Raw genomic sequence first — 12,670 nt, forward strand, 5'->3', positions numbered from 1 at the left:
CCCCCCCCCACTCAGCTCTCTCCTCCTGCCGCAGCCCTACACGTCTCCTCAGTCTCTCTGAACCCTAAGAGCACAGGCTCAGGTCAGACAGTGCCCTCTCCCCATCAGTGACCCCATTCACGGGCTTTCTTCGAACCCTCACGGACTCATTCCTTTGTACCCATTTTACAGAGGCAGAAACAGAGACTCTGTCTACAGGTGTTATTGTGGTGACTGGAGGTCACGGCTCCCAGTTGCTTCCCGTGGCTGCCACTCTCCCAGTGGCACCTGGGTGTGGCTTCTACACTGTGTGCTCCCAACTGGGGAGGGAGGGGCCTCTCAAAAACGCCAGTCAGCCCCCACCCTGTGTGGCCGCACTGGCTGTTCCTCTGAGCACAGGCCACCAAGGACGTCACTGCCCCAGGGCCTTTGCACTGGTTAGTCCTCTACCTGAGGTGCTGGGATCCAGCACGCTGCTTCCTTCCCCAGGTCCCAGCCTTGGGACACCTCGCCCAGGCAGCCCAGCACTGCATCTCAAGTCCACACTTTCTGCTCAACCTCCTGGTCCTGTTTGCCCATCTCCCCTTTACACACACCTCTGTGTGCTCTCTGTACCCCTGAATGCCCATGCCTGGCATAGGGGACCAAAGTGCCCCCTGTCCCCAGCAGCACCTATCCCCTCTTGGGTCCTTGTCATTCTCACATCATCCTCTGTTCTCTCCTGTGTCCCGATCCCCACCCCTCCCTGCATCTACACCCCCCACCACAAAGCTCTGTCCAGGGACGCCCCCGCCCCCGTGCAGGTGGCTGGGCACAGCCATCACCACGCCAGTGCAAGTCCTACTCCCGGATCGTGGGCCAGGCCACTGCTGACCAGCCCTTCTAATCCTGCCAAGTCCCCAAACTATTTCAAGGAAGCAAGTGAGTCTGGGGGCGGCGGTGGATCTGAGGAGTCTGGTGGCTTCACACACTGGAATCCTGGGGTCTGGTCAGCTCTGTCTATCTCCCTTTAGGGTTCCCAAGAGTTGGGGGAGGCAAGGGGTTGGGAGACCAGCTCAGGAGGCCCCAGTACAAGCTCGGGCACTGTACAAGGTGGGCACGTTTCTCAGTTGTCCCCGTGGCTCCCACCCAACATTCCACAAACACTGAGTCAGGTTTGTTCTGGGGGTCCAGTGGCGAGCGAACTAGACAAGTGGGACACCCCAATGTTGACGCTGCACCCTCAGTGTATCAGGTGGGAGAGGTCAGGGAAGGGAACAGGAGCCCAGACCTGCAGGATGCCCGACCTGGCTCAGGAGCAGCCGGGCCCGTGTGGGAAGCAGTGGCCGGGTCAAGTGAGATGTGGGTGTGTACGAGACAGGATCCCCAAAGAAGAGCTGGAGGCTGCACCTGAAGGGGCTGCACCTCTCCCAGAGGGGGTATCCCAAAGGGGAGCAGGGGTTTCAGCTGCAGCTGGAGGGGTTGCACCTCTCCCAGGGGGGACCTCCAAGGAGAACAGGGGCTTCAGCTGCACCAAGAGGGGCCCACCTCTCCCAGAGAGGGGACCCCCAAAGGAGAGAAGGGGCTTTGGCTGCACCTAGAGGAGATGCACCTCTCTCAGAAGGGGGGACCCCAAAGGAGAGCAGGGGCTTCAGCTGCACTTGGAGGGGCCACTCCTCTCCCAGATGGTGCTGAGCAGGGGGGAGCCGATGGGCAGAGGATGAGTGGTCAGAGCTTGAATGGACTAGTCTGAGTCTATCAGCCCAGCATGAGGGGATGTGGGCCTGGGGACAATGTGTCGTCTGGAGGTTAAGGGTGGGCTTAGCTGGAGGTGGATGCTCTGAGGTAAAACCCCAATGCAGGTGCGTGGGGCTGGAGCTCAGCCGCAAAGTGACCCCACCTAGCTTGGCTCAGTGCAAGGAGGCACAGTCACCAAGGAGACTGGGCTTGAGCGGCCAGGGAGTAGGAAAGGCATGATGTGCGTATGGATGTGTGTGCATGCAGTTATGAGCATGTGTGGAACACACATCATGTGTGTACACACGCAGCATGTAAATATGTGTGCGGAGTGTGTGTGATGTGTGAGACCTCTGCACACATACATGCGTGTGCAGATGTAAAAATATGCACAGATGGTATTTCTGCGCATAGGGTATATATGCCTGCATGATACACACATGCACGGGACGTGTGCATGTATGTCTATTTAGTATCTGAATGTGCAAGTGTGTCAAGTACACACATGTATAATGTGCCATGTGAATGGACATGTGGGTATGGTGCATATGTGTGAGTCTGTGTGATGTATGTGTGTACAGTGTGTGTATGTGTGTGGTGATATGACATGACACCTGAATGCACGTGTGTGAGTATATGTGTGATAAGCCTGTTTGTGTGTACGGCACGTTTGTGTGCTGTGTGTGGATGATGTATGGTAAGTGTGTGTGTGTATGTTTGCGGGGCATAAGTGAGCATGAGAGGTGTGGGATGTATGTGAAGTAAACATGTGTAGTGGGTGTATGTGACTCTGCAGATTTGGTGTGAATATGAGGAGAAATGTGGCATCAGGATTGGTGGAAGATCTATCAACTATCTGCATTATGCAGATGACACAACCCTGCTTGCTGAAACTGCGGAGGACCTGAAGCACTTGCTAAAGAGGGTCAAGGACTGCAGCCTTCAGTATGGACTGAGGCTCAATGTCAAGAAGACAAAGATTCTCACCACTGGGCCAACTGGCATCATCAGGATGGATGGTGAAGAGACTGATATTGTTCACAGCTTCAGTTTGCTCGGCTCCACAGTCAACACTCTTGGCACCAGCAGCCAGGAAATTAAAAGACATATTGCGATGGGAAAGTCTGCTGTTAGGGACCTCTCCAAAGTACTGAAGAGCAATGGTGTCTCTCTGGAGACTAAGGTGCTTCTGATATAGGCCATGGTCTTTGCAATCACTTTTTATGCATCAGAGAGTTGGACAGTGACTAGGGAGGATAGAAGGAGAATTGATGCCTTTGAGCTGTGGTGCTGGAGAAGAGTATTGAGTGTACCATGGACTGTTAGGAAAACAAACAGATTCATCCTGGAGGCTCCTTGGAGGCAAGGATTCGGAGGCTCTGTCTAACATACTTTGGACATGTTTTAAAGAGGGACCAGTCCTTGGAGAAGGACATCATACTTGGGAGGGTGGAAGGACAGCGCAGGAGGGGAAGACCCTCTATGAGGTGGATTGATTCAGTGACTGGGGTAATCGGAATGGGTGTGTCAGAGGCAATGCGATTGGCACAGGACAGAGCAGAGTTTAGGGCTGTTGTACATAGGGTTGCTATGAGTCGCAAGCGACTTGACGGCATGTAACAACAACTTGTGTATGTGCTTATGTGTGTGTGAGCCATGAGTGACTATGTGTTATGTGGTATGTGAGTTTGTGTATGTGACATAATAATGTGTGTCTGTGATATGTGTGTCTGGTATATAAACATTGTATACAGGTATGTGTGTATGGGGTGGACATATGTGATATGTGTGCATGTGTATGTGAGGTAATGTGTGTACATGGTGGTGAGGTATATGGGGTGTGTGTGTGTGTACAGATAAGTGTGTGTAATATGAATATGTGTGTGCAGTGAATACATGCAGCATGTCACATGTGTGCTGTGTAGGTATGCGCTATGTATTCACGTGTGTTATGCGTGTGCCGTGTATTGATGTCCCTGACATGCATGTTATCTGTGTGATGCACCTGCATGTGTGTGTATCCATGTGGAACGTGTACATGTGGGGGTCATGTGTGAGTGCGTGTGGTTTGCTGTGATGTGTCTACACAGGTGAGTGAGGTACGACTGTGTGGGCGTGAAGAGTGTGCGTGTGTGATATATTATGGATGTGTCCGTGTATGTGTGTGCACACGCGGGGGTACCCTGGGGTGTCTGGGCCAGACACAGAATGTTCTGCAGGAAGGACATGGGCTGAGGATGGACGGACCCCGTTCTCCAGCACCACCTCCAGGTGGGTTCCCAAAGGGGATTCCACCTCTCCTTGCTCAGTGGGGGAGGGGCAGGTGCTGAGGCCAACCACACGCCTCCCTCTGGGATTCCCAGGCCTGCCCCACCCCCAGGCAGAGGCCCCACCTCGCTGGCCCCAGTTCAGCTCTGTATCTCGGCTGCGTGCAGTGGGGGTGGCTGCAGAGACCCCCAGTCTCCCCTGCTGTGCACTGGCACCAGCGGGCATAGGCGGCGGCTGCAAACTGGCCCTCAGCTAAATCAGGCCCCTGCATGCTATCTGGCCAGCACGAGGGTTTGCATTTTTTAAATAAACATTTGAGCCAACAGTAAAAAAGAGAGAAAGTCTACATTTTAAAATCCGTATTTTTGGCTGCTTCTGAAAATTTGGACGATCTAGCAGCCCCAGCCCACATTCCCACGTGGCTTACTAAGTCAGGGAGCTGGGAGGCAGATGCCCCTCCAGAGGCCCCGTGGGTCCCCCAGCGGGAGAACACAGCCCCCAACTGAGCATCCTGGCAGAGGGGCAATGAGGCCCAGGGAGGGTCAGGCCATGGTCCGGGTCACTCAGTCCAGGGAGTGTCTGGATTTTCCTGCAACACCGAGACCTTGACCCTGGGATAGGGAGTCTTGCCATGACCCACCAGGGTGGCTTCCAAGCCCCAGGATGGGCAAGCCCTGGCCCGGGTCTGTGGGCATTTGTACTTGGCCATCCTGGAGAGGCCTTCTTCAGAGCCTTCTTGTTCACAGCACCAAGGCTCCACCTCACTCTGCGGACTGTTTTGGGGACACAGGCTTCCCCAGGCCAGGGTGGCAGGAGGCATACAGTCGGTACTCAGTAAGGGAGATGGGCCAGCACTGTCACATCCCTCTTCCCGTCACTGAACTCCTACTGTGTACTGGGCACCCTCCTTATCTCAGTCCTATTCCACACAGGAGAAAACGGAGGTCTAGAGAGGGTTGGGCCACCGAATGGGGGCACCACGCAGCCAGGACACAGCAGGCTCAGCTCTTGGCCCAAGATCCCTGTCTGTAGCAGGGCTGGTAGCAAACTGAAGGAGGAGGAGAGGTTGGTCCCCGAGACACAGCTCTGGGGTGACATGGGGTGCTGAGGGAGGAGCAGAGGGTGGTCCCCCTGAGACATAGCTTTGCAGTGACATCGGGTGGGGACCAAGTGGTCCCAGTGAGACCAGCCTGTGGGGGAAATAGGGAGCCAGGTGCTCAGCTTGGACCTCTGGTCCTGCCTTGGCGCAACCTGGTTTCACTCTCTTCAGGGCCTGTCTGTAGGTGGGTTCAATGTTGCAGACTGAGGATAAAGACATGGGGAGGGGTCCTTTCCCCTGCTCCTTTCTGGAGACACTACCAGCTCCACAGGGTCCCCAGAGGCCTGTGCAGGATGCAGACCCGCTGCCCAGGGCCCACTGGCCATCACCGTCCTGAGCCGCCACAAGGTCCCAGGACACATGAACAAGGAGCCTGGGGATAGAATCGTCTGGAGACTGGGGTGGAGGAGGGCCCCTTGAGCCTGTGGGTCCCAGAGAGGAAGGCGGGAAGCATCCAGAGCCACAGGGGGCCAGGGGCCCCTCAATTTGCAGAGACAGTTTCCCCAAGAAAGAAAAAAAAATCACGACCACCATGCAGAGCCCACTCGGAGCCCACTGTGGTCAAGCTGGCCAGAGGTGACCCACAGGAAAGAAGGGCTGGTGAAGTTCCAGCTAACCAGACTCCCCATCCGCATGCCCCCACTGCCCACCCACCCAGCCCCACCAACCCCGGACCCTCAGTGCTAGGAGAAGGTGGGTGCAGGGATGTGGGCATCTGGCCCGGGACACGGGTGGCCTGGGGACAGACGGTCAGCACCAGGGGGATGGGGGCGGCATGACCTGGCCAAGATCCAGCCACCCTGATGTGCAATGTCACCTGCCTCCGTCACCCTGGTGGACTGAATGCTCATCCGGCCTCACGGAATGAATGGCTGTCTGCCTGTCCCTGTCCATCTGTCTCTGCCCACCCAGGGGCACGGTTGTGTGTTCACATGTGCAAGTGCAGCGGAAGAGAGACCTACATTTAGATGTGAAGACTCTGGGTGAGACCCTGACTCCTAGGATCATCTACGCTGCAGCCAGCTCCTCCCGGCCTCAGTTTCCCGACTCTGTAAAATGGGGAGAGTGACCAAGTACGCTGGCCTATCTGCCTGGCAGGACGGTGACCACCGACCTCACATGGCGCACAGCCGCTGAAGGTCTTCCAGTCAGAAAGGCCCTGCTGAACACTGGGACACTGCAATGAGGAGGGGACCAGGATTGACAAGGAACCCTGGTGGTGCAGTGGTTAAGCACCGGAATGCTGGCAGAAAGGTCAGCGGTTTGAATCCATGCGCCTCTCTGAGGAAGGAAGATGAGGCAGTCGGTAAAGACCCATCCCCTGGAAGCCCTGTGGGCCAGTCCGCTCTGTCGCACGGGGCTGCCAAGGGCCTGAACGGACCCACAGGCAACGGGCCTGTTTATTAGAATTGTTGTCGTTTCTGTGTAGTTGCCGTGCACCGGTCCAGAAAGCCTGCCTGCTCCAAAGTCAAAATTTCATCTTAGGGATTCATTCTCTGGTATTTAAGGACTTTGGCCCCCTAACCATTGCAGATATTATATAAAGGGTAGAATGGGGGAAGGTCCAGGGGGTCAGCGGGGTCCTGTAGGAAGGGCCTGGGAGACAGGGAGGAGGGAGGGAGGGAGTAGCAGTTGAGGCTGAGACTCACCCGGCCTGGAGACCTCCAGGGGGAGGTGGCCTGGTGTCCACGCTCATCGCTGTCCACTGGAGGCCCTCTGCTCTCTACACCTGGCCCTGGCTCTACTGTAGCCTCGGCCGCTGTCCCTGGAGGCCAGGGATGCGGGTTCAGGGTCTTCTCTGGGGCTGTAGTTTCTGTGTGAGGGGTCTGGGCTGAGCCTGGGCTCCACTCACCCACAGAGGAATCTGGGCTGCGACCTCTGGGCCCCCAGAAAGACTCCAGGGTCTCAGGGTCCAGCACCCGCACTGTGACTTCATCCAGGAACTTGGAGAAGGGCAGCCGGGCCTCCCTCCGGCGGTCCAGGCAGGCAAGAGGGCCCGTGGCAGGCCGGCTGTCTATGCTCAGGGTGTCTGGGGTGGACGGTAGGCTGGGTGACGTCCGTACCTCCTCAAGGCCGGGCTCTGCTAACCAGTAGGGGTGAGAGGCCATGCTCTCTGTGCTCTGCGCTGGGCTGGGACTCAGCTTCTGACCTCGAAGGTCCTCTCTGGTCTCATTGTTGCCGGGGCCTTCTGCCCTGAGCTCCGAGAGGGAGCCGAGGTCCTCTGTCCTGGGGCAGGCAGGATCAGGGCCCTGCGCCCGGCAGCCGGCCCCCAACAGCATCCTCCCAGGTAACTCACTGCTGAGCTCCTCCAAGAGGTCTCACTGACCCTGCACCTGTCCTTCTACCGGGGCTGCCATTCCTGGGTCTTCACAGAGCCAGCGAGCCTGTCCCTCACTGCCCCTCACTGCCCAGGGTGACCAGCTAAGCGCCTGTCTGCCCATCGATCCCACTGCCCTGCCCCCAGATCAATCCTTGCTCCATGGAAGCCCAGCTTGGGGCGGAGAGAGTGCTGGGAGCAGAAGGTCACGGTGTCCTGGTGCTGTTCCAGCCTCGGGGCAGCGGCATGGACGAGTGCTGCTCCACGCAGGCCCTGGGGAGGCCTCCCGCTCCACTCATGACATGTCCTCTGCCAGATGCAGGGACACAGAGGGGCAGCCAGCACACAGACGAGGGTTCTAGGGGGGTCAGGGTCAGGGTAAAGATGATGGCCTGCGTGGGGTCTGCACAGGGTACAGAAAAGGGGGAGCTAGAACTGTACCTGGCTAATAAAGCCACAGGGGGTGACAAAGACAGCCAACCAGCTTCATAGAGAACCCTGATTTTATTCTGTAAGGAGATATCCAGGTAAAAGACCACATTTTTCACTCTTTCATGGTCAGGGGCAAAGGCTGTGATTTTTGAGAGAGCATTGCCATGGGAAAGTCTGCTGTTAGGGACCTCTCCAAAGTACTGAAGAGCAATGGTGTCTCTCTGGAGACTAAGGTGCGTCTGATACAGGCCATGGTCTTCGCAATCACTTGTTATGCATCAGAGAGTTGGATGATGACCAAGGAGGATAGAAGGAGAATTGATGCCTTTGAGCTGTGGTGCTGGAGAAGAGTATTGAGAATACCATGGACTGCTAGGAAAACAAATAGATTTGTCCTGGAAAGGGTTAAACCAGGTGGCTCCTTGGAGGCAAGGATTCTGAGGCTCCGTCTAACATACTTTGGACATGTTGTGAGGAGAGACAGGCCCTTAGAGAAAGACATCATGCTTGGGAGGGTGGAGGGACAGCGCAGGAGAGGAAGGCCCTCTATGAGGTGGATTGATTCAGTGACTGGGATAATTGGGATGGGAGTGTCAGAGACAGTGCTATTGGCACAGGACAGAGTGGAGTTTAGGGCTGTTGTACATAGGGTCGCTATAGGGTCGCTATGAGTCACAAGCGACTCGACGGCACATAACAACAACAACAACATCTTATGAAGGGTCAAAAAACTCACTCATGCTCTTTTGGTTTCCCAGATGGAAACTATGGTTGGAGCTGTGGCAGCCTCCTTGTGCCATGAGGAGACCTGGTTGTGAAATCCGTATGTAAAGGATAAAAAAAAAACACACCTCATTGCTGTCAAGTCAGATCCAACTCTTAGCTGCCCCTCCAGCAGGTTTTCAGAGGCTACGAACTGTAGAGGAGAATCTGGCCTTTTTTCTCTCACAGAGCAGCCAGGAGACCTGGACCACCTGCATTTCGCTGACCGGCACAAGCCCTTACCCTACAGGCCACTAGAGTTCCCATGTAAAGGATAGAAAAGTGGAAAACCTAAAAGGAACTTGAGAGCCTCTTTGTCATCTTATCCCTGGATCATCTTCTTCTGAACTTCAGTTTGAGCACAAAAGAACATTCTGATCTGTTTACCAAAATAACACAAAAACAAATCCCGCTACCACTGGGTCTCTTTGAACTCACAGCCGCCTTGAAGGACGGAGCAGAGCTCCTCAGAGTATCAAAGGCTGCGGATCTTTGCAGAATCGGACACTGTTGTTAGTTGCTGTGGAGCCAACAGCAGTCATAGTGACCCTGTGAAGGACAGCTCGAACCCTGCCCTAACCCAGGCTAACTTCACCATCCACACTCTCGACCCATTTTCACCGTCACTGTGTCACTCTGTCTTATCCAGGGCCTTCCTCTCCTGCTCTGACCCTTCACTCTTCCAAGCATGATGTCGTTCTCCTGACAACATAATCAAAGTATGTGAAATGGAGTTTCAAAATCCTTGTCTCCAAGGAGCAACCTGGTTTCACTCTCTTCAGGTAGGTCTGTAGGTGGGTTCAATGTTGCAGACTGAGGGTAAAGTATTTGTATAATTATTAATAATAAGACAGACAGGAATGAGATAGAACAGAGAGCATAAAACAGGGGGCCAGCAGTTCTAATTTTTCATAAATGATTTTGGTAAGAAGAATACTGTAAATGTGGATACAGTTCCACTATTCCTCCTCCATGCCATGATATAGTGTTATTAGCATGAGCAGTTATAAATCCATTGTCTTCCTTACACTAACTGAACTTTTTCATGTTTCTGTTCTGACGAGTGGAACCAACAAGGCTCCAATCAATGACGCTTCCATAGCAAGTATTAGTTAAAATTCATCTTGGTTCTATTCAACAATATCTCCAATGTATCCATACTCTAAGAAAGATAAAGAAAGCAACTGAAAGGGAGGAATATTAGGATAACCCAAAGTTGTTACTGGTATCTCCACGAAAACTATATCCTTGAAACATCTACTGGAGAGATACATTATTACCCAAAGCTTTATAAAGCCAATGAACGATATATTATTACCCAAAGCTTTATAAAGCCAGTGAACAACTTTTGACAAGGAAGTATTAGACATATATTCCCAATAGCTGGTATTATCTGCCATTCTGCAGCTTCATCCTCGTCAAAGTGTGGCCTCTTCTGCACTCGGACCAGCCCTCTAGCTCAGGAAGTAACACTCCCTCTGTAGGGGGCCCTAGCTGTCTCCGGTCAGGAGGAAACAAACAGCTCATTTTCTGTGATCTGTCACAAGAGAAATCCTAACTTATACATTTGTAATTCCTTCAATTCCTGAACAAGGGTTATCATATATTTGGTATGGAGTTTGGCTTCCCATAGTTCAAACCACTGACTTTCAAGTTACTAACCCAGTTACTGATCCACTGTGCCACCGGGGCTCCTTAGCTGTGTGTTTAGACCATAGTTGTTTCTAGGTTCTGCTCCTGGTCACTGTGTGTAGCTTCTCGCGGCACCCAGGGGACGAGGTGGGGCCAGCAGGTGCTGCTGCCGAGAGGCTAATATATTGTGAGATGGGGATCGGGGAGTTGGGGAGAGGAGCTCCCAGAAGGGCAGAACCTACTCCTCTCTTTTCAGACCCTCTCTCCTCAGAGCAAAGGAGCCAGGAGCCATGCTGGGCTCTGTCCTGGAATGCGGGGCAGGCACGCAGCTGGACGAAAGCTGGTTGGTGGGGGCAGCCCAGGCCCTTGGCCTGTCACCTAGAGGTCACAGCACTGTTGCCCTGTCCAGCCCCAACTTCTCATGTTCCTTGAAGCATCGTCCAGGCCGCGCCTGCACCTGGCTGTGCTGATGAAATCTGTCCACCTGGCACGCCCATAGGCCTCACATTAAACGCTCTAGGACTTCTGCTTTTCCTGTTCAACTCAGACTGAACCAAGGGCACCTCTGGTTCAAGGTTCAAGGGTGCCCCAGAGCTCCTGGACCCCTGTTCACCCTTGTTTCCTCTCCCCATCCCAGCCACCAGGCCTCGGTGAGTCAGCCTCTGTCTAACCTGGCCACCTCCTTCTGTCCCCACCTTACTGGTCCCAGATGCCACCTTATCTCACCTGGACACCTGAAATCGGTCTCTCCCTGGAGCCCCCAGCCTTCTGCTGGGCAATCATCTGGCCTACACATACGGCCAGCGTGATCGTTTAAATGCACAGGCCAGACCACGGCACACCTGCATACATCCTGAAAGGCCACTAGCCAACCCCCTAACCCCCATCCCACGAGGGGTGTTCATCAAGAGCCTGGACTGCAGAGCTCTGCCTCCCTCAGGGCCTTTGCATTTGCTGTCCCCTCTGCCAGGAACACTCACATCCCCTCCCACTTCTCCTCTTCCTCCTCCTCCTCCTTCTCCAACCCTTATGTGACCTTCAACAGCCCCCTCCAATCCTGCTGTCCTGCCACACTGGATTGGACATCCCGGCAACAGCCTCTTCTAAGCCCCAGCTCTGCCCTTCTCGAGAGCACAGTCCGTACCCGGACTGCACTGTGTACGATCACTTGTTGCTTCCTGTCTTCTGCACTAGAACTTCAGCTCCAGGAGCGGCCCAGTTTCCCATGTGGGACCCGGCACACAGCCGTTGTTGAGGGTCATTAAGCTGAGGACGACTCACAGCGACCCTGCGAACAGATCTGAACCCTGTCCTCTCCTGCGCCGTCCTCATCATTCCTGACACACTTGAGCCCAGTGACGCGAAAGAGAGCGAGACCCTCAACCGAATGGAGCGACTGCTGCACTGAGCACACAGTAGGTGCTCAGTAAGTGCTTCCTGAGTGCGTGCATGCATGAATGGATGGCTTGAAAACTGAGTGGCTGGCATAGTCCGTCAGCCTGTCAGCTCCTATGCGCCTCCAGCCCCGGCCGGGTCTGCTCTAGGCTGAGCGTGCAGAGGGACCTCAGGCCTTTGGAAGGCTACAGTGTCCTGCCCCTCCCCTTAACCACCCCTCTCAACCTGGACAGAAACCCCCAGTGGCCGTCCCACTCTCCCCCCGTCACCAGTGTCGACGGGTCTCAGAAAACGCAGACCAAAAGCAAATCTCTGCTCCAAAACACCACTGGCAGAAGATGGCAAGTCACATGCCCTGCTCATCTGTCAAGTGGGGACAGGACAGCGCCAGCCTGGGGATGTGGTGGGAATTCAGGTCAGAGGACAGGTAGGAGGTATGCAGCTCGATGCCTGTATCTCGTGTGACCTCCGGGCCACCAGCCCTGACCATCCACTCCTGGGTAATATGTACCTTCTCAGCACCAGGCTGCATGAAGAGTGTCCGGGGCCTGGCCAGCCAGTCCTCCGAGCCTCTCCCGGAGCTACTGGTGCATCAGACAAGTTCCCGTTGTCATAACAACCCGCTGGCTCTCTGCTGCTCCGCACAGCCCAGAGGCTGCTGTTGGTGGCTGGGCTCGCAGCAGCCAGGGCGGCCTCTCCTGATGGCCCCTGCCTCCCATCACACTGCCTGGTCCTCAGGTGCAACCTCCACGCAGGGCACACATTTTACCTCCGCTTCTCACCCCAGCCCTGTTGCTGCCCTGCGTAAGGGGTGCAGCATCCCAGGGAAGCAAAATGACTTGTCTGAGGTCACCAGTTTGAGGCCGGGGTGAGGGGCGGGCTGTCCTCCATCCTCCCAGCTCCTCCACCACAGCTTGCTGTACCCCCAGCCCCACAGGAGCTCACAGAGAGGAATACAAGGATCCAGTCTCCTCCAGGGACCAGGACACGAAGGCCATGGCCAAGGGCACCAGAAGACCCTGCAGGGTGGGTGGGCAGGGCAGGCTGCTGAGAGCTCCAAAACCATGCTG

General features: G+C 55.0%; 1 protein-coding gene across 1 annotated transcript in view; it reads right to left on the reverse strand.

Moving 5' to 3' along the window:
• LOC102858933 overlaps positions 1-7,341 on the reverse strand; it is a 35,934-nt gene extending 28,593 nt beyond the window's left edge. The window contains exons 1-2 of the mRNA XM_006879175.1: positions 6,915-7,341; positions 6,712-6,827 (exon numbers count right to left, since the gene is read on the reverse strand). Coding sequence (XP_006879237.1) covers positions 6,712-6,827; positions 6,915-7,341 — 543 coding nt within the window. The remainder of the gene's footprint in view (positions 1-6,711; positions 6,828-6,914) is intronic.
• Between the last annotated feature and the right edge of the window lie 5,329 nt (positions 7,342-12,670).

This window comes from Elephantulus edwardii, unplaced genomic scaffold (genome assembly GCF_000299155.1).
Source record: "Elephantulus edwardii isolate Elephantulus edwardi_28Jun2011 unplaced genomic scaffold, EleEdw1.0 scaffold00002, whole genome shotgun sequence".
Classification (NCBI taxonomy): domain Eukaryota; kingdom Metazoa; phylum Chordata; class Mammalia; order Macroscelidea; family Macroscelididae; genus Elephantulus; species Elephantulus edwardii.